We start from the raw sequence: 27,672 nt of genomic DNA, 5'->3' as shown, positions 1-27,672 counted from the left end.
GCCAGCTGGGTGACTTTGGACCAGTCACTCTTTCTCATCCCAACCCACTTTATAAGACTGTTGTTATGAGGAAAATAGGAGGAAGGTGTCTTGCATATATTCACATAGTAATAACAATAACAATAACAACAACAACAACAACAATAATAATAATAATAAAGTTGGAAGAGACCTTGGAGGTCATCTAATCCAACCCCCTGCTCAGGCAGGAAACCCTATACCATTTCAGACAAATGGCTGTCCAGTCTCTTCTTAAAAACTTCCAGTGTTGAAGCATTCACCGCTTCTGGAGGCAGGTTGTTCCACTGGTTAATTGTTCTAACAGTCAGGAAGTTTCTCCTTAATACAAATAAAATAATAAAATAACAATAAATGTACATGGGATTTTACTTTGCAATCTCCTTGTGGTTGTCAACTGTTGTCTCTGTGAAATAACTTTAGCAACCCACGGCCATCTTGTCTTCACCAGGAAGACACCTCATAGGTCTAACTGACAAATGAACTTTCCCAGCGACTTCTGGTGATTGTTAAATAACCTGCCGGATATAGTTGAGCCCTGTAGTTTTAAAATACTTTTATAAAGTTGCTTTTCTCTATAATTTTGCTTTTTGTTGATATGTTTGCATGCACCACCTTTTCTACATAGCAGCCGTGTGAATTTCTTTCCAATCAACCAGTGGAACAGCTTGACTTCAGACGGGTGCTCCATCACTTTCAGAAAGAGACCGGACAGTTGTTTGTCTGAAATGGTATGAGTTATTCTTCTTTGAACATGGGTTGGAACAGAAAACCTCCAAGATTCCTTCCAACTCTATTAGTTTATGTTCTATGTTTTTATCCTTCTCAGAGATGACTGGATCACAGCCACTTCCATAAGACTGGGTGATGAAATTTCTGCTCTTCTTTCTTCCTTAGAAATTTGATGAAATCAGCCTGTCAGAAGGAAGCACAGTGGATCTGGCAATTCCGTCAGAGCTTCTGGAACAGATGCCCGAACTGGCAGAAGAACTGCTGGATCCTGAAGATTGCCTCCCAGAAAGTAAGGATGACCCGTTTTTCTCTTGGCTGGAAGAATTCAGCAGCCCAAAGGCAGCTTGGATAGGGCTGTGTAGCCAGGGAATTGCAACCTTTGAAAGGAAGCGATTGCTGTGTTTGGCAGGTTAAAGACCAGCCCAAAAAATTAACCTCTGATTTAGCGACTTTCTCTTGGCATTGCTATAATACAACTCTAACCAATTATCTGAGCCCCAGCAAAGAAACCTTGCTCATTTTCACTGGGCCTGGTGAGGTAATCCAGAAAAAACATGACTCTAACCAGCGGTAGGCAACCTTGGCTCTTTTATGACTCGTGGACCAACTCCTAGAATTCCTGAGCCAGCATGGCTCAGCTTGGAAACCTCTCCCTTTCCCCCTCAGCATGGCTGGCTCAGGAATTCTGGGAGTTGAAGTCCATGAGTCATAAAAGGGCCAAGGTTGCCTATCTCTGGCCTAGGCCTAGGCCGCTTTATGACTCGTGGACTTCAACTCCCAGAATTCCTGAGCCAGCATGGCTCAGCTTGGAAACCTCTCCATTTCTCCTCAGCATGGCTGGCTCAGGAATTCTGGGAGTTGAAGTCCACAAGTCATAAAAGAGGCAAGGTGGCCTTTCCCTGCTCTAAACCATAGCTCAGTGATACCATGTTTCTTTATACACTGGCAGGTTTGCGGCTATCTCTCTCATATTTCCTAGACAAGAATAACTGTCACATGCATGAATGAGGGATAGAATGACCATTATTTTTATTTCACTTTTATTATTCTGATAAATAAGGCAGTAAATGTACCTAATAGTACTCTTTCCTTCTCCCTTTTTCCTGACAACAACCCTGTGAGGTGGATTGGGCTGAGAGTGAGGGATTGGACCAAAGTCACCCAGCTGGCTTTCATGCCTAAAGTGGGACTAGACTTTACAGTCTCCTGATGATTGGCCCAAAGGCACCCATGCATAAAGTAGGACTAGAACAGTGGTCCCCAACTTTTCTGGCTGTGCGGACCGCTGCTCCTGGTGGCACCGGCAATGGGAGGGTGGGGAGAGGTTCAATGCAAATGGTGGGCATGTGTGCCCACTGTTTGTGCAAATGGGGTTTCACGCACTCATCCCTCATCCTCCGTTGAGCAGCCCAGTTCCCAACAGGCCTCAGTCCAATACTGTGTCACAGCCTGGGGCTTGGGGACCCCTGGACTAGAACTCACTGTCTTCTGCCTTCTGGTCTGATGTCTTAACCACTGGACCAGGGATAGGCAACCTTGGTTCTTTTATGACTTGTGGACTTCAATGCCCAGAATTCCTGAGCCAGCATGGCTGGCTCAGGAATTCTGGTACTTGAAGTCCACAAGTCTTAAAAGAGCCAAGGTTGCCTACCCTTGCATTAGAGCAAATTGATGTTGGAAGTCATAAATACATGGAAAAGGATATAGGTTCACCTTCTTCCCTCCAAAAAGACAGGGAAAGATCTTTGCTTAGAATCCTTGGGAGATTATTACCTTCTCATAAAGCAGAGAGAGGTGGAAGAAAAAAAAAGTTCCTTCCACAAGATTCCTTTCTCCTTAATTCTCTTTGGCTTGTCTGTCTCTTACCTGTCTCTGTTTCCTCCTCCCTTTCCTATTTTTCTTTACACCACTCCCTTCCACCCTTCTCATTCTGTCCCAATTCATCTTTCTTTTCCCAGTTGAGACTCAACCCTTCAGAGTCGGCTAGATCAAAAAGCAGGGATCCCAGGATTATTATTTTTTTATTGTGATTAAATAGAATAGCAGAATCTCCAAAGCCTGTGCAAGTTCCTCTGTGTCCCATCTTATACTAAACAAAATTAAAATGACATTATTTTGAGTTTCTGGTAACCTTTTTTGAAATTCCTCCATAAATGACTCATTAAATTCCTTCCCTATTCCCATGGCCGCCTCTAAACTCTTTTACACTGAGCAAGTCTGACATTCCAGATGGTGTGGGATCTCAGCTCCCATTATCTTCCATTAGCAACAATCAGTAGATGCAGGTATCAGAGACTATGACACTTCTGAAGGGCTGGTTTCCTCTATACTACATCTTCACTGGTAGGCCCTACTCATGATGCTGGACCACACTATTTGGCTCCTTCAATGGTTAGAACCCAGTTACTGCAATTTGTAAATCTTGGTTTACGGCTGGGCTTGCAAGGACCAAACAATATGATTCTTTCAGCAAATCTTGGTTCATCAAAACATGGCTTAGAGCAGTGGTGGCGAACCTATGGCACGAGTGCCAGAGGTGACACTCGGAGCCCTCTCTATGGGCACACATGCCGTCGCCCTAGCCCCGCCTCCCCCCCGCAGTCCCCTCTACACCAGCAGCCCCCCCCCCGGAGAGTCAGCCCCAGGCATCGCTCACCTGGAGTAGTGCAGCCAAAGACAGGGCAGCCAGGCAGTAGGGACAATACTCCGCCCTTGCACCCGATCACAAACAGAAGATGCTACAGGGAATGGGTGTGGCTGCCATGGCGATCTATGGCAGGCCATGGAGGTAGTGGGTGGGCTTGAAGATGGAGCGGGGATGGAGCGGGCGTGGGGCAGTTTTGGGGCACTCAATCTCTAAAAGGTTCGCCATCACTGGCTTAGAGTTTCATGGAATAGCATAAACAAAACTGAATGAGAGTAATTTGGAGATGAGGTTAGGTTTCTTGACTAGAGGAAAAATACAAGCCTCTGTAACAGTAGAGTGAACTTTTTAGAGACCAAGTGCCCAAACTGCAACCCAAATCCCATTTATGTATCACCGGGTGCTGGGTGGGCGTGGCCCACCGGGTGTGGCTACAGTGGTCATGGCAGATGTGTGGGTGTGGCTAGGGTGGGCGTGGCCAGCTCAATGTTGCTCCTGGGGAGGGACACCTGTGGGGGCTGGGCAGGGTTGGGGGAGATCCAGGGGGTCTCTGGTGGGTGGGGCAGTGGGCAAGAGGCTCATCCTGTGGGGTGAGGCAAGGCAAGGCGAGGCAGGGTGAGGGTGCTATTGTCACAGGGCAAGGCGAGGCAGGGGCCAGGGCAGCTGCTGCCTGACACTATCAGCCCCCGCACACAGAGGCCAATGAGCACATGGATGCTGGGATGCATCCGGCCACGTGGGACCTCAGCGAGTTAACGGGCGGCTGGTTGAAGAGGATGGTTGCCATCTCCGGGGCATGGCACACGTGCCCACAGAGAGGGCTCTGAGTGCCGCCTCTGGCACACATGCCATAGGTTAGCCACCACTGCTCTATAAATATCATTGTAATATAGATAGTCCTTGACTTATGACCACGATTGTGTCCATTGTTAAACGATATATTTGTTAAGTGAGTTTTGCCCCATTTTATGACCTTTCTTACCACGGTTGTCAAGTGAATCACTGCAGTTGTTAAGCTAGTGCACGGTTGTTAAATTAATCTGGCTTTCTCACTGACTTTACTTGTAAGGAGGTGACAAAAGGAGATCACATAATTCTGGGACACTACAACTGTCATAAATATGAATCAGTTGCCAAGCATCCAGCTTTTGGGGGAATGCTGCAATGGTCGTAAGTGTGAAGAACAGTCACGTCACTTTTTTCAGTGCTATTATAATTTTGAACAGTCACTAAATGAACTGTTGTAAGTCGAGGACTACCTGTATGTGAGCCCTTCCCTTATTTGCAGAGCAAGAATACTGCATCCACATGAATGCTTGTTAGATTAGAATGTGTATTTATTTTAATATTCTCTCCTGTCAATAATAACAAAGTCAGAGTTTCATGTGTAAAATTTCAATTTAGCAAGGACTATGTCAATTTATCTGTTTTTGAGTTCTACTGATTAAAAACAGGATGAGTTACCCTTCACAGTTCTTAAAATTGCTGTACCAAGCAATCTAATAAACCCCAGGAATGTGAAAAAAAAACTGTTCCTAAAACATTTAATGGATTAAAGCAGGTAGAATAAATATGAGAACAACCCATTCAAACATTTCAAATTCATTGAAATTCTGCTTCAGTTCAAGAGTTCTAGCACCAAAACCAAGAGAAGCATTTGTGCTCTTAAAAAAAAAAAGTAAAGGAGTCCCTGCATATTTTATTCCTTTAGTCGTTGCCAACAACAGGGGGCGCTCATCTCAGTTTCAAGGCCATTGAACCAGAACTGTCCAAAAACATTTCTCTGGTCATGTGGCCAGTGTGACATATGGAGCGCTATACACGAACATCAACTGGTACTAACTGGCAGTAAAAAATCTAGATGAAACTTTTTAATTTCACAATACATAGATAGACTTAACTATAATTTCAGCTAGGAAACTGAGCATCCCAGACCAAGCTAAGTCCAAAAACATCATAGAATTCCTGGAACCTGGCACTCAAACAAATGAGCCATCAACAGGCACACAGTGATAAACAACATCTACATACCATTCAAAAGAGATCAAAAAGATAAAAAGGTAACAAAAAAGATCAAAACACCTCCTCACCAGCAATCAACATCCAGATAAGCAGAGATAGATAGATAGATAGATAGATAGATAGATAGATAGATAGATAGATAGATAGATAGATGGATGGATGGATGGATGGATGGATGGATGGATGGATGGATGGATGGATGGATGGATGATTTGGATACTCCTATCCTTTTTCCAAGAGCTCAAGATCGCATATGTAGCATTCTGTCCATCAATTTTCCTCAACAGTAGCATAACTATGAAATATATCAGGATGAATGAGGTAATAGCTGGCTCAAAGTTACTCCCTTAGCTTCCATGACTGAGGGAGGGCTTGAACCCTGATCTCTCAGATCCTGTCCAATATCTTAACCACTGTCTCCAGTGGGGCCAGTCTGAGATTACTTTGGATCAATCTCTTGCTTGCTTCTTACCTGATTCACTACAGGGGTTCACCAAGGAATCTCGTTACTCAAAGAGATTATATGGGTTGCTATCCTGGGCAGTAGGGACTTTAGTTGAGGCACCCCAACTTGGTAAAAAAAAATTGGGGACAGGTTCACTAAATCTACATTTTCTAGATCAGTGGTTCTCAACCTTTTTAATGCCGCGACCCCCAACCGGTCGTAAGTCGAGGACTACTCAACCGGTCGTAAGTCGAGGACTACTCAACCACTCGTAAGTCGAGGACTACTCAACTGGTGCAGCACCATTTGCAGAATGGGACTTTTGGCGGGCTCAGCAGGGCAGAGACAGCCTGGACAATTCCTATTGGCTTTGGAAAGCCAATAGAATTAGACTCTATTCAAGAGAGTCTATTTTATTGGCTTTCAAAAGCCCATAGAATAAAAGGGAGTAGAACAGCTAAGGAAAAGAGGGGGAAAAATGGCGGACTATGTTGTTTGGCGACCCCCATGAAATGGTCGTTCGACCCCAAATGGGGTCCCAACCCACAGGTTGAGAACCACTGATCTAGATAGACCATTCCCTTGTCTTTCACTTTAAGTACAGCCTAGCAGTGAATTTAACCCTCTTTCCTCACCATTCTTTCTTTCTTTAATTTTTATTATTGAACTTGTTTAATTCTCCTAACAGGATAGCTTGCAGAAAAATGGAGATGTTATTTAGACAATAAAGCCTATGTTTCCCCACCAACTCCTCTCCTCCCAGCCTGGTGATCTACTGCCATTTTCTGTAACCTTTATCTGATTGCATAAAACGCTATGACAATTTTTTTTTTTTAAGATTAAAGCATTCCAAGTTTGGGGGAAGCCCACTTCTACTTGCCAATAAAATGCAAGATGAGACGAGAGAAAAATACTCTTAATTCTCCTCCTAATATACGCAATTACTCAAAAGGCATGAAGTTCCATTGCAGCTGATTGTTCCCTGGGGAGCTATGAGTGGAAGCAGGAAACAGGGGAATCAAGATAGGGACTAAGATGTGATGAGCTGTCAGAAAGCTGCAAGCATACACATCCCCAAGGATTATTTAACTTGGGAACAAGCCTGCTCCGAGGGGATTACTTGGAGATAACTGCCAGAGATAGGATGTGAAAAATGATTGAAGGAGATAACAGAAGCCCCACAAGACAGGGAGAGGCCCTGAGGTCTAAGACATTTTCTTTGTGGTTTTGCTTCCATGCAGCAGCCAAACATTAATGTGCTCGATGGAAAATGGCAAAATAGAGGTAGTCGTCGAGTTATGACCATAACTGAACTCAAAATTTATGTTGCTAAGTGAGGGATTTGTTAAATTGCCCCCCTTTTAAGATTTTTCTTGCCACAGTTGTTAAGTGAATCACAGCAGGTGATAAGTTAGTAACCCGGTTATTAAGTAAATCTGTCTTCCCCATTGACTTTGCTTGTTAGAAGGCTGCGAAGGGGGATCACACGACCTTAGGACACAGCAACGGTCATAAGTGTGAACCAGTTGCCAAGCATCTGAATTTTGATGATGTGATCATGGGGATGCAACAAGGATCGTAACTGAAAAATGGTGATAAGTCACTTTTTTAGTTCTGTTATAACTTTGAATGGTCACTAAATGAACTGTTGTAAGTCAAGGACTATCTGTATAACAGAAGTGAGTCTTTGAGTATATACAACTGTCAGCCTTTTAGGGTAAATCAAAGTCATGCAGGCCAGTATTTTTATTAAAAAGATATTTTAACAGAATCTTGCAGGTCTGAATGCACTTCCTTCCTCCTTATTTTTACCTTTCTGAGAATGAAGGAGAATCTTGTGTAAGTCATTTTCTCAGGTTATAGTTCTGCCCTAGGTTCAAGTTTCTTTTATCTGACATTACCTCTGTAATGGCTCTTCCTCCTTTTCTCAAGGCCATTCCTTGTGTCTCTTGGAGAGTTTCTTTCCAGACGCTACTCTTCAAAATCCATATTCATACAGTAATAGCACTTAAACATATATCACTTCACAGTTCTTTACAGCCCTCTCTAAGTGGTTTACAGAGTCAGCATATGGCCCCCAACAATCTGGGTCCTCATTTTACCGTCCTTGGAAGGATGGAAAGCTGAATCAACCTTGATCTTATCAGGATCGAATGACCACTGCACCACCACAGCTCAGGAAAGGAAAGGAAACTAAAGGAAAGGTACTAAATTACTTTGCCAGTCTTTTAGTCCTAAACCATTGCCTGGGAGACAGCAATGGAAAAATTCAAACAAATAATTCAAATTGTCCATAGGTTCTTTTTGTGACCTACAGTAACTCCCCATAAAGGATTAAACCAGTGGTTCTCAACCTTTTTAATGTCGCGACCCCTAACCGGTCGTAAGTCGAGGACTACTCAACCGGTTGTAAGTCGAGGACTACTCAACTGGTGCAGCACCGTTTGCAGACTGGGACTTTTGAAAGCCAATAGAATTAGACTCTATTCAAGAGAATCTATTCTATTGGCTTTCAAAAGCCAATAAAATAAAAGGGAGTAGCACAGCTAAGGAAAAGGGGGGAAAAATGGCGGACTGCGTTGTTTGGCGATTCCCGTGAAATGGTCGTTTGACCCCAAATGGGGTCCCGACCCACAGGTTGAGAACCGCTGGATTAAACAGTACTGAAAAGGATGGCACTTTCTTTGATAAACGCAAGTTCGTGCTTTGGAAAATATTTAGGATGCTTTCTTTGACTAAAGTTTTGTGATTCATTTGCCCATTCAATTTCCCTTAAATTTTTCCATTACAATGAAATGAAAGTAGAGTGGGTGTTCTCCGAAGCCCCCACACCACAGAACCTTCCTTAGAGCAAGATGCCCTTCCTTAGACCAAATCGTGGGACCCCCAGAACTCCATTGCCAGAGCAACAAATACTAAACAAAGTTACTGAAAAGGCTGGCTTACAAGTGCGCAGCAGTTGCTGAGGTGAACAATCAATGGCCCAGCAGATGGTAGATAAGGGAACAAAATTTCCCATCTAAAATTCCCTTCCACACTTGAGGGCAGGACAAGATGTAATGTGTGGAAAACCATTAAAGAGCGATCCAACCTAGAACTAAGGAGAAATTTCCTGAGAACAATTAATCAGTGGAATGGCTTGCCCCCAGAAGTTGTGGGTGTTCCATCACTGGAGGTTGCCAAGAAGAGGTGTTATAGCTCTCCAAATTAGCCTGAACCCGGTGATACATCATGACTCTTGACAAGCTTACCTAGGATGTTGTCCTTTTCTTAAAATATGGCTGATATTTTAACTTTGTACCATCAAATATGGTGATCAAAACTAAGGGCAAGGTTTTGTAGTGATATCTCCAGAGACCAAACAACTTGGTTGCAACTTGCAAGCTAGAGGTGGGCAAGATCTAACTCCAAGGAATCGGTTGGAAGTCAAATCTGTATTTCCCTTGCTTACCTTCCAAAAGTTCTGCTTCTTTGGGATGTTTCCCCCGTAACCTTCATCATGACGTACCAGTACTTCCAGTCTCAGAACTGGACTGTGGAAAAATATTTTAATGGTGCTGAATTGAAAGCCATGGGTAAGCTTGGCAGAGTTTGACTCCATGCTCCATGGCTTCAATTCAATTTTAAAAGTTAATTCCCTAATCCCCATTTGCAACCAAACTGGTTAGCGTATTTTAATAAGTATATAGGGCAGTGATGGCGAACCTTTTAGAGACCGAGTGCCCAAAAACTGGCCCAGCCCCTGCTCCACCCCCCTGCCCTGCCCCCACTCTGCCCCCCCATCCCCTGCCCCGCCTGCCCACAGGACCACTCATCGCCTCCAGGGCCCGCCACAGATCGCCCAGGCAGCCCAGCAACGCTATGGTGGCCACACCCTCTGCAGCATCAACTGCATGATGGGGTGTGAGGGCAGAGTCTTGTCTACGCTGCCTAGCTGCCATGTCCTTGGCTGCGCTGCTCCGTGTGGGCCACGCTCGGGGATGACTCTCCTTCAGGGGGGCTGCTGGAGAGGAGGGGGTCGTGGGGGGAGGCAAGGCTGGGGCAACGGCATGTGTGCCCACAGAGAGGGCTCCGAGTGCCGCCTCTGGCACCCGTGCCAGAGGTTCGCCACCACTGATATAGGGGAGTCTGTAAGGGGTCAGAAAAGTCAAACTGGCGACTACAATCACATGTGAGAAGCTCTCCTTTTTTTTTTTTTTTTACAATACATACATGACACCTGTGTGATTGTGGCACACAGAATACAGAATAACAGAAGTCTTCTAGTCCAACCCTACTCAAGCAGGAGAACTTATAAAATTCTGGACAAGTGGCTGTCCACTCTCTTCTTAAAAGTTTGCAATGATGGAGCAACCACAGCTTCTGATGGCAAGCTGTTCCATTGGTTAAGTGTCCTCACTGTTAGGAAATCTCTCCTTAATTCTAGGTTGCTTCTCTCTTTGATAAGCTTCCATCCATAATCTTGTCCTCCCCTCAGGTGCTTTTTTGACCCTCTCTGCAGATTTCCATATAAGAGTATGTATTTATTTGTTCATCTTGGCATTATCAGTCTGGGAACTTCAGAAGTGTTGGACATTGTAATGTCCAACTTCATGGTAGCACAGGGTGATGGAAATTATATAAAAATCACATCCGAAGAAAGGATGGTTTTGAAAATTCTCTAAAATATCCTGAGTTCATCTGCAAACATTTCTGTCTGATCAAGGCCTCTCACTCCATGACAACCTAGCATTATTTTCCTTTCTCATAACCGTAAAAGCCTACTATTTTAAAACACACTCCACTCTCTTTTCTCTCATCCATCCATCCACACGCACATTCAAGTACACACAATATGCCATTGTCCCATGGCAGATTTTACTGTGATGTCATTTAAGATTTTTTTCCCTGCTTTGAAATGTTTGTGCTTTAAGGGAAAGGATTGTGAGGAGGAACAAAAGATAAAAAGAAGAATCTATGAGAAAATGACATGCATTACTTTTAAATTGCATTAAAAGGCTTGCTTTTATTCCCAGAACGATTGCCCATCCGCCATGGTGTGGAGCAAAGTCATATCTGTTACCAATGAATCGTAAGAAATATTTGTAAGCTAGGAAAACTGGAGCCCAGTAAGGCATTAGTTCTTATCAGCAATCTTCAGAGGGCAGGATACAGTTGACTTAGCTCAAGGATGCACAGCCTGTCAGCCACATCGCCCAATTTCAATCTTGCTTTTCTGAGTGCAAAACCAGGTGCCAAACAAAACATATCTATGATATCTATGCTTCAGTCCCATACGTGCCTGTCACTTTACTCTCCTTTGGGAATAAGCATTGCCCAGAGCAAAAAAAAAAAAAGGGATAAGAAATAATAAACCGAAGAAATTAAGGCATGTAGTTAAAAAAACAGAAAGGGATGTATACAGGTAGTCCTCAACTTAAAACAGTTCTTTTAGTGACTGTTCAAAGTTGCAATGGCACTGGGGGAAAAATAACGGAATTGGACAAAACCTAGGAGATCTTCTAGTCCAGGGGTTCTCAACCTTTTTAATGCCGCGACCCCCGACCGGTCGTAAGTCGAGGACTACTCAACCGGTCGTAAGTCAAGGACTACTCAACTGGTGCAGCACCTTTTGCAGAATGGGACTTTTGGCGTGCTCAGCAGGGCACAGACAGCCTGGACAATTCCTATTAGCTTTTGAATGCCAATAGAATTAGACTCTATTCAAGAGAGTCTATTCTATTGGCTTTCAAAAGCCAATGGAATAAAAGGGAGTAGCACAGCTAAGGAAAAGGGGGGAAAACATGGCGGACTGCGTTGTTTGGCGACCCCCGTGAAATGGTCGTTCGACCCCAAATGGGGTCCCAACCCACAGGTTGAGAACCATGTTCTAGTCCAACCCGCTGCTCAAGCAGAAAAAAATGTCCATTTTTCACACTTACAATCGTTGCAGTATCCCCATGGTCATGATCAAAATTTGGATGCTTGGCAACTGATTCATGTTTATGGCATTTGCAGGGTCATCTGATCCTTTTGTTTCCTTCTGATAAGCAATGTCAATAGGGAAGCCAGATTTACTTAATAATCATGTTACTAACGTAACAACTGTGGCAAGAGAAGTCGTAAAATGAGGCAAAATTCACTTAACAAATGTCTTGCTTAGCAATAGAAATTTTGGGCACTATTGTGGTCATAAGCCGAGGACTACCTGTATGGTTCTTGGGGGCCCTAAACTGGCTCCCATAACACCCCTGTTGCATGAGCTACATTTGTTTCTGGTTTGCTTTTGGGTTCGATTCAAGATGTTGATTCTTATCTTTAAAGTCGTTCATGGCATGGTTCCATGGTATCTGAGGAACCGTCTCACCCCAATGGGATTGGCCCGCACCACCTGTGTTGGCAGAAGGGGCATGCTGTGGACCCCACCAGCCAAGGAATTTTGGCTGATAGAGTCCAAAAGAAGAGCCTTTTCTGCTGAGGTCCCCATCCTTAGGAACATTTTTGCCTCCTGAGGTGAGATCTGTGTCCATATTTTGGTCTTCTGCAAGGGCCTGAAGACCGGGTTCTGCCAAATGGCATGGGGCCCCAAAAGGAACGTGCCATTCTGGAGGCTAATGGACTAAGATAAGGCCCCATCTCCTTCCCCCCCCCATGCAACTTGCTGTCTTCTTTCCCATCCCAATGGGATGTTCCATCTTTTTAGCGTTACTGCTTATTGTTTTAATCTTTTAATTTCATATTGTTTTCATTTATTGTAAGCTGCCTATATTCGCCTCTAAGAGAGATGGGTGGCATAATGGTCTAACAAATAAATAAAGCTAAATCTGGTTTACACTGACCTACCTCACTACAAGTAGGCCTCGACTTACAACAGTTTGTTTAGTGACCATTCAAAATTACAATGGCACTGAAAAAAGTGACTTATGAATGTTTTTCACACTCACAACCGTTGCAGCATCCCCATGGTCACATGATCAAAACTCAGATGCTTGGAAACTGACTCGTATTTATGACGGTTGCAGTGTCCCAGAGTCATGTGATCACCTTTTGCGACTTTCTGACAAGCAAAATCAATAGGAAAGCCAGATTCCCTTTACGACTGTGTCACTAACTTAAAACTACTGCACTGATTCATTTAACAACTGTGGCAAGAAAGGATGTAAAATGGGGCAAAACTCACTTAACAAATTTCTCACCTAACAACAGAAATGTTGGGCTCACTTTTGGTTGTATGTCAAGGACCAGCTCTATTGCAAACCAATAGAGTGTAGCCGTCAGAGGGATTCCTATACTAATTTTTACTATTAAAATGATTGTTCTGGCTTTTTGTCTTTTTTTTTTTTTTTTTTTTAGTTTGTGTCCATATTTTCCCATGCTGTTCAGTGGATGTCACAAAATTCCCTGGCAAAATTTGGTGGCGGCTGAGGAAAACCTGCTATCAAATTGTTGAACACAGTTGGTTTGAGACATTCATCATTTTCATGATTCTTCTCAGCAGTGGAGCTTTGGTAAATATAAAACCTATAATTTCCATCTCTTATTTTTTAAAAAATAGATGTGATTTGTGTTATCACCTCAGTATGTGGTTCCTTTTGGATATGACGGAAAATACCATCTATTGCTGGTTTGGAAAAAAGATTCAAGGTTCATAATTGTTTTTTGTTAGCATAAAGAGATGAACACTTCATTTTAAGAAATCCTTGATTTGATGATGAGTTGTTAATTAGAGGCCCTGAATTGTGTACCTTAGTTGGAGAATTCCAGGCATCTCAGTTTAAATCAGAGGTGTTCAACCTTGGCAACTTTAAGATTTGTGGACTTCAACTCCCAGAATACCTGGCTGGGGAATTCTGGTAGTTGACATCCACAAGTCTTAAAGTTGCTAAGGATGGACAGCCATGGTTTACTTTAGATGATCAGGTACATGTCGATAAGTAGGATCTCTGGCTAAGACAATAGAAAACAGTTGTTGATCAAAGAACAATATGCAACACTGGTGCTGGAAACTGATCTACTATTTGAGCAAGGAGTTGGACTAGATCAGGGGTTCTCAACCTTGGCAACTTTAAGATTTGTGGACTTCAGTTCCCAGAATTCCTCAGCCAACAAAGCTGGCTGAGGAATTCCTGGAGTTGAAGTCCACAAGTCTTAAAGTTGCCAAAATTGAGAACCCTTGGACTAGATAGAAGACCTCCAAAGTCCCTTCCAACTGTAGAAAGAGTGCAGATAAGAGCAACAAAGATGATTAGGGGACTGAAGGATAAAACATGAAAAACCATTATAGAAATTGGGTTTGTCTAGTTCAGTGGTTCTCAACCTGTGGGTCGGGACCCCATTTGGGGTCGAACGACCATTTCACGGGGGTCGCCAAACAAGGCTGTCCGCCATTTTTTCCCCCTTTTCTTTGGCCACGCCTCTGGCACCCGGTCATGTATAAGTGGTTGGGGGGTCACCACAACATGGGAAACTGTGTTATGGGGTCGCGGCATTAGAAAGGTTGAGAACCACTGGTCTAGTTTAATGAAAAGAAGGACTAGGGGCAACACGACAACAGCGTTCCAATATCTCAGGGGCTGCCTCAAAGAAGAGGGGGTCAACCTATTCTTCAAAGCACCTGAGGGCAGGACAAGAAGCAACGGATGGAAAGTAATCAGGGAGAGAAGCAACCTAGAACTAAGGAGAAACTTCCTGACAGTTAGAACATTAATCAGTGGAACAACCTGCCTCCAGAAGCGGTGAATACTCCAACACTGGAAGTTTTTAAGAAGAGACTGGACAACCATTTGTCTGAAGTGATATAGGTTTTCCTGCTTGAGCAGGGGGTTGGACTAGAAGACTTCCAAGGTTCCTTGCAATTGGATTAATCTGTTATTCTTTTCAAAAAGAATATCTGCAATGGGAAATGCTTCAATATGCCATCTTGTTCTCCTAGGCCTTTGAAGACATCTACTTGGATGAAAGGAAGAACATCAAAACCATGCTGGAATATGCAGATAAAATCTTCACCTACATCTTTGTTTTGGAAATGCTTCTCAAATGGGTGGCCTATGGCTTTAAGAAGTACTTCACCAATGCTTGGTGCTGGCTTGATTTCCTCATTGTGGATGTAAGTAGTGTGTTACTTCTCCAGGTGGCATTGTACAGCAATGTGGTTGTGGGCAAAGATCACTAGCTGAATGGGACTTAATCTTCCTTAGGGTGATGTAAAATGAACTCATGACACTAGGTGTTTACAAATTCCATGTAAGATAACATCTAAGGGAATTTGCCTTTTCACTATTTAATTCCAAATATCTGGATGCAAATATAGGACTGAATGATCTCATGGTTCACTAATTAGGAATGAAAAATCACGATGGTTTTCAATTGCAATCCCTTCCTTAAGTGGTTCCGAAGAAAAATGTAAATTCATTTCCTCTCTAGTGCCTTTTTGTTTTTGTTTTTTTTCCCTCTTTAGTAAGATTTATCAAGAAGAAAGGGATAGGGTTACAAGAATTCCAGCAATTGAACTGAACTTTGAGAGATGAAAGTACCACACATATGGAGACTTTCTAGGGTCTTTCTTCACAGTCTTTCTGTCAGGCAGGTCTTTTCACCACTAACAAGGAAGTTGATAACTGGGCATAATTAGAATTGTAGGAAACCAAATGTTGTACTATATGGGCAAAACATAATTGCCATAACTGTAGTCATTGTAATTGTATCCCCTAATTAGAAAGGGCTTAATTCCCCAATAACATAGTCCCTCATTTCTATCTCAGAGTACAGATAGTCCTCAACTTACAACCATAACGGGGACCAAAATTTCTCTTGCTAAACAAAACGTTTATTAAATGACTTGTGCCCAATTTAACAACCCTCTTTTGCCATGGTTATTAAGTGAATCGCTGCAGTTGTTAAGTGAATCATGTGATTGTTAAGCGGATACAGCTTCCCCCGCTGACTTTGCTTGTCAGAAGCCAGATGGGAAGGTCACAGAATGGTACCACTGAAATTACATGTGGATTTTGATCATAGGGCCACGGGGATACTCAAAGGGTCGTAAGTACAAGGACTGATCATACTTCCTTTTTTCAGTTCCGTTGTAACTTCAAATGGTTGCTAAATCAATGGTTGTAAGTCAAGGGCTATCAGTACCCGATTTCTAAGACCAATCTTTCTTAAGTCATTTCTTGCAAAGCAGCCTAGAACTTTTGGAGACCGGGTGCCCAAAAACTGACCCCGCCCCCGCTCCACGCCCTGCCCCCCCACCCTGCCTGCCCGCAGGGCCACTCACTGCCTCCAGGGCCCGCCGCAGATCGCCAAGCAGCGCCATGGCAGCCACGGCCTTTGCCCGTGCCCCACAGCATCAACTGTGCATGATGGGAAGTGAGGGCAGAGTCTTGTCTATACTATCTGGCTGCCATGTCCTTGGCTGCGCTGCTCCACATGGGCCACGCTTGGGGATGACTCTCCTCCAGGGGGGGCTGCTGGTGAGGAGGGGGTTGTGAGGGGGAGGCAAGGCTGGGGCAATGGCATGTGTGCCCACAGAGAGGGCTCTGAGTGCCGTCTCTGGCACCCGTGCCATAAGTTCGCCACCACTGGCCTAGAGTATCTTCCAGAGTACCAAAATAGCAGAAATGAAAATAAGCTTAATAATATATCAGTGATGGCTGGTTGGTGCTATAAAAACACTGGAAGTCCTCAGTTGGGAAATGACCTTTGTTGACCTTTGCAACAAATTCAGGCCTCAAGAAATGCTGAATTCCTCTTTCTGAAAGTTCTGCTCAAGCTCGTCAGAAGATTTCCATTAAGAAAGGGATTAAGAGTGGCATAAAGGGTGGTCCTAAAAGAAGGTCAATGTTCAGATTTAAGATAACAAATTTAGACACTTGTCAAAATATAGCTTCATCCTTACTATACTTCTAACACATTGGAAGTTTCTCAGGTTGGCTAGGAATAAAACAGATTCCTTAGCAGTAGAAGAAAGTGTCAGATTGGTCGGTTTTTGTTGAAGACAGAAAAAGAATAAGAACCTTGATTTTTTAAATCTTATTTACTTACTTACTTACTTACTTACTCACCTATCTATCTATCTATCTATCTATCTATCTATCTATCTATCTATCTATCTATCTAATGTCTGTCTCTATCCATCCATCCATCTATTTATCTATCTGTCTGTCTATTTGTCTGTCTATCTGTCTGTCTGTCTTTATCTATCTATCTATCTATCTATCATCTATGTGTCTATCTGTCTATCTATCATATATCTATGTGTCTATCTGTATCTATCTGTATCTATATCTATCTATCTATCATATGTGTGTCTATCTATCTATCTATCTATCATATGTGTCTCTATCATCTATCTATTTGTCTGTCTATCTATCTATCTATCTATCTATCTAGCTAGCTAGCTAGCTATATCTATCTATCCATCTATCTATTTATCTATATATATATGTGTGTGTGTGTCTTTATCTATCTATCTATCTATCATATGTCTATCTATCTATCTATCTATCATATGTCTATCTATCTATCTATCTATCTATCTATCTATCTATCTATCTATCATATGCCTATCTATCTAGCTATCTATCATATGTCTGTCTCTATCATCTATCTATGTGTCTGTCTGTCTGTCTGTCTATCTATCTATCTATCTATCTATCTATCTATCATATGTGTGTCTGTATGTATGTATCTATCCATCTATCTGTCTATCTGTCTGTATCTATCTATCTATCTATCTATCTATCTATCTCTCTATCTACTCATCTTCCTCATAGAGGGACTTTAGCAAGTAACTTTAGATAACTTTTCAAGTTTCATGGCCATTATACAGGTAGTCCTCAACTTGTGATTGCAAACTGAGCTTGCAATTAGGGTCATAAGTTGTGACAGTTGTTAAGCATTAAGTGACTGTGCTAGATTATTGTGACCTTTTTCATGTCAGTCATTAAGCGAATGCAGCAGTCATTAAGTGAATGTTTCACTATAGGCCTTTCATTTGCAAAAAATCAGAAGTAAACGGCAGTTTCTGGCAAAAATATTGTAAATCATGGTCATATGATCACAGGGAGGGGTTGGTGACCATTGGAACATTGCACCCAGGTCATAAGTGCCTTTCCGTCATAACTTCGAATGGTTACTAAGTGGCTGTAAGTTGAGGACTACCTGTACTGGCTGTTTACATACCTAAAAATACTTTAGGAGAAAATTCACTTGCAGGGAGCTGCTTTAACATAGATGTATTTGTTTAATTGATTACAACTATATCTTTGTCACTTTAGTTGGGCTTTCAAGTTTTTGATTGATTACAACTATTTTTGATTGATTACAACTATTTGATTGATTACAACTATTTCTTTGTCACTTTAGTTGGGCCTTCAAAGTAATAATGAAATGGATAAGGTATAGCAAAATGTAAATACATTTCAATAAACCATAATGAAACCATCCATTAACTATAAATATCATAAAGCCACAGTAAATATTTCCATACATGTGCAAGTGTCTACTTAACCACATCTCTGGATCCCTGGCACATGTTTGAACAGCTAGATTTTCAACTTTCAGCTTTCTGAATGTTACTGATGAAAACTCTGCTCTTATTTTTGAGAGCAGTTGGCTTCCAGAGTAGGGAGTTACCTCAGAGAATTCTGTCTTCCAAAGTAAATCTCCATATCTCTGGGGATTTTTTGCAAGTGTGCAGGTTTTTAATCACCTCTATTTTTGCCTGTATCTTTATAACTACTGCCTTCCATCCTGGCTTCTGCATCCTTCTTTTCCTCAAATTCAGAAAGAAAGGAAAAAAGAAAGAAAAGAAAGAAAGAAAAATTAGTTGTATAATATGCTCACTCGAAAAAGAAAGTACACTCTCTTTGCATTTTAGGGTTTTATATATCAGGACATAGTAAAAAAGCATCTACTTGTAGTCCTTAGTAATACTTAAAAGTAGGTAAATAAAACCTCAGATGAACAATTACACCATGTCATCATTTATAAACACCTTGGCTATTTCACAATTTAATAAACTCCACCTTCTGACAATTTCACTTCTTTTCTCCTCTTGTTTGAAAATATTTTAATTTTTTAGTTTATCTGTCATATTTTTTTATTTAAAAAAAGTAATTCTGAAAGCAAATTGCTCTTCATCAAATTAAATAGTAGTAAGTAGGAAACAAATGCAGGGGGGGGGAAATCTGTCATTTATGAAGTATTTCTGTGAGCATTATTAAGGATTTGGGTGTCTAGTCCAGTCTTCATTTGCCCCTGAAAAATAATGTTGTCCTCTTCTTGGATGCTGTAGAGCAGAGGGGTCTTGACTTTGATATATGATTTCCCCAATTTGATCAGTTCTTAAGAAAATGAATAGGCAGAGGAAAAAGGACGAGGTTGGTTGATGCATTTGTGGTGCACTGCAGGTCGCACTCATGTTACAAGAGCATTGCCAAACCATCTTTGCTGCTCTTCCATCAACCATAGAAATGCTCACAACACCCCCAGCAGTGCCTGCCTCCAGGAATATTTTGCACATGAAAGACTTGGGCCAACACTTATTTTTAGAGAGGAGGATAACTCTGTTCATTGGGTAGTGCCACTGTTTTCAAAACAGAGTTTTTAGAATAACTGCTACTGTTGGAGAAGAGCAAGCAGAGCTGGGGCAGAATTAAACATGTCATAAGTTTAGAATCCATATGTTGCCACAAGTGATCCAAAACCAGCCCCCCTGAATCCCATTGACTTATCTAGTGCCAGTTTAGAGCTAACAATGAGTTAATTAGATTCTTGCTATAGGTTTGAGCAATATATCTTCTGAACTTCTCAACATATGGTCCTCATTCTTTGCATCTGACATTAATCTAGTCAACTGTTAGCTCTAAAGTGATGTTAGATAAGGAATTGTTAAAGGAATTCAAAGGGAGCTGGACTTGGATCATTTGTGGCAACTTAAAGACTCTGGGCTGATAACACATTTACCACCACCCTCCAGCTCTGCCTGCTCTTTTCCTACAGCTACAGACCATCCATTTACAACAGTGTGGTTCATTGGAGCTGCTTGTTGCAGGATTCATTCCAGTTATATAGATGTGTAATCCTCACTTAGAGTGATGATCCAACCTCAACATCTTCAACCTATTGCATACAGGTAGTCGTCAACTTATGACCACAATTGAGCCCAAAATTTATGTTGCTAAGTGAGAAATTTGTTAAGGCAGTTTTGCCCCATTTTATGACCTTTCTTGCCACAGTTGTTAAATGAATCGCCGCAGTTCTTAAATTAGTAACATGAATCTGTGAATCTGATTTCCCCATTGACTTTGCTTCTCAGAAGGTCACAAAAGGGGAACACATGACTAGGATGCTGCAACTGTCATATATGTGAGTTAGTTGTCAAGCATCCGAGTGTAAATCACGTGACCATTAGGATGCTGCAGTGGTCATCAGTGTGAAAAATGGTCATAAGTCACTTTTTTCAGTGCCGCTGTAACTTTGAACGGTTACTAAATGAACTGTTGTAATTTGAGGACTACCTATAGTTCTCTTTTTCCTAGGCAGGCATCAATATCATTTACACAGCCATAAGCATTAGCAAAGTTGGATGGACTCTGGCATCTGTCAGTCATACTGCCATGAACATTACAACCCAAATAATTTTTGTAGGCCCAGATAATGCCCAGTCAACAACTCTAATTTAAGCCCATAAACATGTGCCCTTGGCATTCTTGAGGATGTCTTCTTTAAAAATCTTCTTTTGTTTGCATCTTAAATTTATCCACCAGCAGAAATGCCTTTTTTGCTTCCTTTTCATGTTTGGGATTATAAGGAATAACAAACCCAGCCAGCAAGTAAGAACACACTTCCTGACTTTTTTTTTTATCATCCTTCTCAACCAAAAACTTATTTCCTTTATGACCTGCACATGGGTGCTCAGGGAAGATAAATCTTTTATTTACTCTTGTATTTTTATCCATTCCTTCAGCCAAACAAAGCTCTGAGGGTCTTCATAATCATAACCCTAATCTTGATTTAAAATCAATACAATCTGCTGCTTTCAAGCATGCTTTTTAGAAGTCATGGCATAAAAAAAAGAGCTTGGGAACCAAATCCATTTTTGTATTTTGGGGGATTTAAGTGAGATAGAAAGATTGTAGTTTCCTCTCTTTCTGATATTTTCAAGAAAAAGGAGATAAATGAAGAATGGAGGTGGATCTCTTACCATTTCTACTAAGTTATTTTTCATAGTGGATGGAAGGACCATCATGAAGAGAAAACCTATCTTTTTTCCCCTCAGAAATTGCTTCTATTCATCTCAGTTCAGAAATAACTCTGCTGCTGCCATATTGTCATGGAGTGATCCAGCAGCAAAGACTACTAAAAAGTAGTTAATTGTTTTATCCCAACATTCAACCTGAAGCAGTTGTAAACTCAGCCCAGACTTGGTTCAGAGAGATTAATCAATGTGTCACATAGAAAGTTGGTCAAAATGAATGTACATGAAAAAGTACATGGGGCATTGGGCAGAGCAGGAATTGAAGACATTTTAGAACCAGTGGGCATATTAGAAATATGTGGGCATTCTTACAAAATGGCTACCACATGGGATAAGTCTTTCTTATGGGGCATAATCATTTATAAAACACTGATTTATTTTATTTATTTCTATCCAGCCTTTATTACTTTTACAAATAATTCAAGGTGGCAATTTTATCTAACCCTCCTTCCTCCTTCTATTTTCCCCACAACAACAACCCTATGAGGTGGGTTGTTTAGAGAAAGAGAGATTGGCCCAAGTTTACCTAGTTAGTTTCATGACTAAGGTGGAACTAGAATTCACAGCCTCCTGATGAGTGACCCAAAGGCAGCTAGCTCACTTTCATGGCTAATTCAGCCTGGAACTCACTATCTCCTGGTGATTAGTCCAAGGTCATACAGCTGGCTTTCATAACTAAGTTGGGACTAGAACTCACTGTCTCCCACTTTCTAGCCTGGTGCCCCAACCACTAAGCCAAAGGGGCTCTCTGGCTACTAAAATGTTACCTACATCCTCTTCTACAGGATGCTCCCTATTCTACCAGGTTAGACAGCTGTTGAGTATTTTTTATTTTCTAAGAAAGAATTTTGTGGCCCGTATGGGAAATTTCTTCCCAATACTTTGGATTTCCACTGTCATTCAAGGCTGGATCACACTGGACCTCTTGTGGAAAACGGAAGGATTCTTACGAATTCCAGAGGGTTTTAGCAGAGAGATTTATTGCGCAGGTTCAGAAGCAATAGCTACAGCAATTCTGAACCCTGAGGGCGGGTTCAGACTTCAGTTTTATACTTTCCTTTTCTCAGGAACAAAGGAATACACATTGAAATACACATTGTAATACATTAGGTTTGTTTCTCACGGGTATACAATGGAGAATTTGCTACATACATTGTATCCAAGTGCAATGCACATTAGGTTAGTCACATACTACTAACACAGCACTATTCCAGTAATTATGCAGACACATCATTATTCTAGTGATTGTTCATCATTCCACATTAGACCAATTCCATTCAAAGTACAAATCTCCTCAATTCATAACTTTAGTTGTGAAAGTCACCAAGTTACTCTGTGAATCTGGCCTAATTTTTCATCATCGTAGTTAGGTAAGGATAAGCAGTAAGCAGTGCTGCCTTCTTGGAAGCAGTTCTTGGAATAAAAGCTGGCTAAAAATATTCATAAATGAATATCAGACTCATTATGCTGAGAGGTAACCACAGCCTTTTATTACTTATTTCATTAGTCTGCTTCTCAAGGCCTTTTATGTGTAACTCAAGAGTAGGAATAGACAAATAAATTTTGTTAATTTTCCCCAATTTCCTTTTGAGAAAATTGGCAAATATTGGTCCTTGCTTGGTTAAAATAAAATAAAAGCAAGCCCTTTGTCCATGTGTATTAGTCCAAATTGCAACTTTCCCCAGTTTTGAAAACTTTGAACTCATCTCCTCAATGGGTTTTTAAAGAAAACCTGGGGTGGGTAGAATCAGATTTCATTGACATACAGGTAGTCCTCAATTTATAATTGCAACTGGGACCACAATTTCTGTCATTAAGCAAGGTGTTTGTAAAATGAGTCATGCCTAAACTTGCAAACTTTTTTGCCATGATTCTTTAGCAAATCACTGCAGTCACTAAACGAATCACTAAGCTATTCTAACTTTCCCCACTGACTTTGCTTGTCAGAAGCTAACTGGGAAGGTCACAAATGATGATTACATGACCCTAGGATGCTGCAGCTATTGTAAATACATGCCAGTTGCCAAGCATCCATGTTACTGTGGACACTATATCAGTCATAAATGTGAGGACCAGTGCCATTATAATTTCAAATGGTCACTAATGAATAGTTGCGAGTCGAGGACTACCTGTACACACAGTTGAATACACCAAGCTAAAAAATCTGATTTTTTTTCAAAAATAAATTTTGAGAACCTTTTGGCAACATGCCAAACCTAATTGATCAGATTTCAGTTTTACTTCTTTCATTTGACTCGAGATTGTTGTTTCTTTTATGCTTATGAAAATTTTTGCAAAGCTTCCTAAATTCATACCAATAAAAGGAACTTATGCAGATTCACAGGCATTCTTAGTCAGGGGAAGCCCATGTCAAGTGTGCTTTGCTTCTGAAGGCAAAAGCAATTTAAAAGGGCAGGTAAAACCAATTTTCCTTTTAAATTAACCCCTGCAACCTCCCCCCCCTCGCTTTAGCCCAATCAGATCTTTGATTCAGATATGCAGAGAGAGCCCATTTCATCTCTGTGCATAACTGAAGCCAATTCTTCTTGTAAAGCTGGGCATCCGAGAAGCTACAGTAATCCATCAAACAAAGTCTATTTTTGTCCAGAAGAGAATCCCTGAAGATGTGCTTTGATAATGGACTCTAAAACATCACAGAATTTACTTCTCCTGCAAAAAGGGAGGAATAACGGGAAAAAGCTATGTAAAAGGGTTGCATTATTGGTTGCGAAGGCACAACCAAGACAGGAAGAGAAAGTGACCACCAGACACAGCATGCAGGACAGGATGAGATATCCCATTATTTCTGCTAGTTGTTTAGGTAGAGGAAATTTAAGTCCATATTTGAATTCAGAAAATGCAAGTGAGATTAGCTCAATTTAAGAAAAGTTACTTTTGCTATGTAAATGAATAGAGGAAAATTGTGCCCCTCCTTAACAAAAAGAATATAGATAGTCCTTGACTTGCAACCATTTTCATTACTAAGAAGTGCAGCCGTTAAGTGAGTTGTGCCAATTTTCGGACCTTTTTTGCTCACAGTTATTAAGTGAATCACTGCAGTTAAGTTAGTAACACGGTTGTTAAGTGAATCTGACTTCCCCATTGATTTTGCTTGTCATAAAGTCGCAAAAGGAGATCACGTGACCCTGGGACACTGCAACTGTCGTAAATATGAGTCAGTTGCCAAGCATCTGAATTTTGATCTCATGACCATGACGATGCCACAACAGTCATAAGTGTGAAAAGCGGTCATAAGTCACTCTTTTCAGTGCTGTTGTAACTTCGAATGGTTACTAAACAAACTGTTGTAAGTCGAGAACTTACCTGTAGTTTTCATAGTTTCATTTAATTACGTAATAGGAACACAGCATATAAGAGATAAAGTACAGATATAACAAAATTCTTGTGTACACATCCTGTGATTATGATCACTTTTTTCTGCAAGCTTGTGATTTCTTTATCAAGGTTATTACAACTCTGGAGTCCTGGTAAGGCCTGAATTTTATTTCTGTTATTTCAACATAAGAATCTTTAGACCAGTGGTTCTCAACCTGTGGGTCGGAACCCCATTTGGGGTTGAACGACCATTTCACAGGGGTCGCCAAACAACGCAGTCCACCATTTTTTCCCCCTTTTCTTAGCTGTGCTACTCCCTTTTATTCTATTGGCTTTTGAAAGCCAATAGAATAGACTCTCTTGAACAGAGTCTAATTCTATTGGCTTTCAAAAGCCAATAGAAATTATCCATGCTGTCTCTGCCCTGCTGAGCCCGCCAAAAGTCCCATTCTGCAAACGGTGCTGCAAGTTGTCTGCAGCGAAGGCGAGCTGTCTGGAAGTTTCCACCCCTCCCTGCTGAGCAACTACTAAAAATGCAAGTAAAAGAGGGCCAGAGGTGGGAGGTGGGAGGCCGGCGGGCGCAGGGAGGGTTGCTGGCGCGCGTGGGGCCCGGCGGGTGCCTTACCTCCCTTGGGCTGGGCCAGCTGGTGGCCCAGCCGGAGGTCGGCCTGCGCCGTCTCTGCCGCTTGCCAGCTACACCTCGGCCGGCGCAAGGGGCGGCACCACACATGTGCGGCGCTCCCAGGCAGGGAAAGTCCTTGACTTACGACCAGTTGGGTAGTCCTTGATTTACGACTGGTTGGGGTCGCGGCATTAAAAAGGTTGAGAACCACTGCTTTAGACCAATTGTCAGAGTTATCAGAATCCTGATCAACTCCATGTCCCTTTCAGGGTGCCTACTTTAGATTTGTAACACTTCAGCTAATTACAGAGGAAAGGCCCAAATAAGAATTTCTAACACTTGCCTGTCATACAGATTTCAGAAAATACCTACGAGAGGAAGCCAAGAAAAAGAGGTAACCCTTGGCAGAGCATTTGAGTAGCTACTAAGCAACTTCTTATTCAGAAACCCAGTTGAATGCCAGCCGTCTGCCACATCATCTTCAAAATGAAGCTGCCATATGGAGTAAATATATTGATGGCGTGAAATGACTTTAATTGTTTTCTGGATTTTCTTTCTCCAGCTGATTAGCAAGATGCCGTTTGTGTGGCCTGAGCGGTAATTGGGCAATCTAGTATAATCAGTTATTCTCACAGAGCTCTAGCCAAATTCAAAGCAGGTCTCTTTTTTTATGCCATTCTTTTGTGGAGCTGTTTTAAAGTTTCTTTTGAAAAGGTATTGAATTTCCTACTCATCTTTATAAAAAGGAGTAGGTGGGGGAAATTGCAGAGTGCTTCCAGGAAAAACAAGGCATCAAATGGAACAGTAATGATGTATCTACTCTAATACGGTACCTTTGGACAGAGACCTAGAGTATTTGGTAAGACACATAAAGTGTTATTTGCCCTCCCTACTTCTTCTTTCTAACGAGAGGGTAGTTATGTGTGTAAACCCAAGATATGATGAAAATTCCCTAAATCCACAACATATGGACAGACTTGACAGACTAGATTACAGAATAAGAGTTGGAAGGGACCTTGGAGGTCTTCTAGTCCAACCCCCTGCTCAGGCAGGAAACTCTATACCGTTTCAGACAAATAGTTGTCCAGTCTCTTCTTAAAAACCTCCAGTGTTGATGCACCTAGAACTTTTGGAGGCAAGTTGTTCCCCTGATTGATTATTCTAACTGTCAGGAAGTTTCTCCTTAGTTCTAGGTTGCTTCTCCCCTTGATTAATTTCCGTCCATTGCTTCTTGTCCTGCCTTCAGGCGCTTTGGACAATGGGTTGAACCTCTCTTCTTTGTGGCAGCCTCTCAAATATTGGAACACTGGTATCATGTCTTGTCCTTCTTTTCATTAAAGTAGACGTATCCAATTCCTGCAACCATTTTTCATATTTTTTAGCCGCCAGTCCCTTAATCATCTTTGTTGCTCTTATCTGCACTAGAGTCTCAGCATCTTGTTTCAAATGGGAAACTGTGAGCATCTTAGATAAAGCAAGTCCAGAAACACTAGAGAATTCCTTGAAGTCTGGCCCTCTGACAAATTGGCCATCCACAGACACATAGACATAAACAACATCTACATGCTATTCGAAAGAGGCAATTAAAAAAATAGAAAGGAAACAAAAAGACCAAAACACTTCCTCACCAGCAATAACACCCATATAAACAGAGATTAACATTAATACTAGATCAATAATCAGGAAGGAAACAGTACCCCATTTAAGAAATTATTCACTCAAGCAATCAAATAATAAACAACAGCAAGGAACTACCGTACTTTCCGGCATATAAGACGACTTTCGAAAGCAGTGAAATCTGCGCCGAAGTCGGGGGTCGTCTTATACGCCGAGTCATCTTATACGCCGGAAATAATGGTAGTTTCTGGCATATAAGATGACTTTCTAGGCATACGACTCGGCGTTGAAGTCGGGGGTCATCTTATACGCCGGGTCGCCTTATACGCCGGAAAAGACGGTACTGAAAACAACAATTCCCATCAATATTGGCAGGGCAAACTCTGCTTCTGTATAACACTGATGATATTACCTAGTTTGGTAAAGAAATGTTTACAAGAAAACAACCAAGCTCAGAGAGCACCAAGGACCACATAGTCCTCCCTCCCCCTCCTCCCCCTCCTCGTCCCCCTCCTCCTTTCTGCGAACCCCATTCCTTTTTAGCATTGATCATATTACCTAGTTTGGTAATGAAATGTCTGCAAGAAAACAACCAAGTTCAGAGAGCACTAAGGATCCCACAGTTCAACCCTGAGCTGCAGAGATTCTCTTCTATTAATACAATCTCTGATGCTTAACAGATCACTTCTGCACAGATCCTATTTTATTCTAGACCTAGTGAATTTGAACTATTGGCAGAGTTTGGAACCAGAGAAATTAAAATGCCATATCATCATTTCAGATCTTTTGATGTCCTGTTTTTCTTCCCACCAAGTCCATTTTCTAGCAACAAAGTGATTTGTGATGACCACAAAAGCAAACTACACTCCTTTGATCATATGGTTAAAAAAAAAAAAAAAGAGCTTTCAGGTTTTAAAATAAAGAAATAACCATTAGTTTTTAAAAATAATTATCAGATCAAATAAAATAAGACCAATAGCCAATTAAAATGATAA

The 27,672-nt window shown here is 41.6% G+C and overlaps 1 protein-coding gene across 5 annotated transcripts in view; it reads left to right on the top strand.

Moving 5' to 3' along the window:
• Positions 1-27,672, top strand: part of LOC120318911 (sodium channel protein type 5 subunit alpha-like) — a 91,012-nt gene that overhangs the window by 8,239 nt on the left and 55,101 nt on the right. For 4 of the 5 annotated variants that reach the window (XM_039367065.1, XM_039367068.1, XM_039367069.1 and 1 more), the window contains exons 2-4: positions 916-1,039; positions 13,194-13,348; positions 14,773-14,946. In XM_039367065.1, the coding sequence (XP_039222999.1) occupies positions 916-1,039; positions 13,194-13,348; positions 14,773-14,946 (453 nt within the window). Of the gene's footprint in view, positions 1-726; positions 750-915; positions 1,040-13,193; positions 13,349-14,772; positions 14,947-27,672 lie in introns of those variants that run through there. The other variant, XM_039367067.1, reaches the window with a different exon arrangement.

Source organism: Crotalus tigris, unplaced genomic scaffold, assembly GCF_016545835.1.
Source record: "Crotalus tigris isolate CLP2741 ecotype Arizona unplaced genomic scaffold, ASM1654583v1 scf7180000020532.220309, whole genome shotgun sequence".
Classification (NCBI taxonomy): domain Eukaryota; kingdom Metazoa; phylum Chordata; class Lepidosauria; order Squamata; family Viperidae; genus Crotalus; species Crotalus tigris.
Note: the sequence above shows the minus strand (reverse complement) of the source record. Positions and strands in the feature narration are given on the sequence as shown.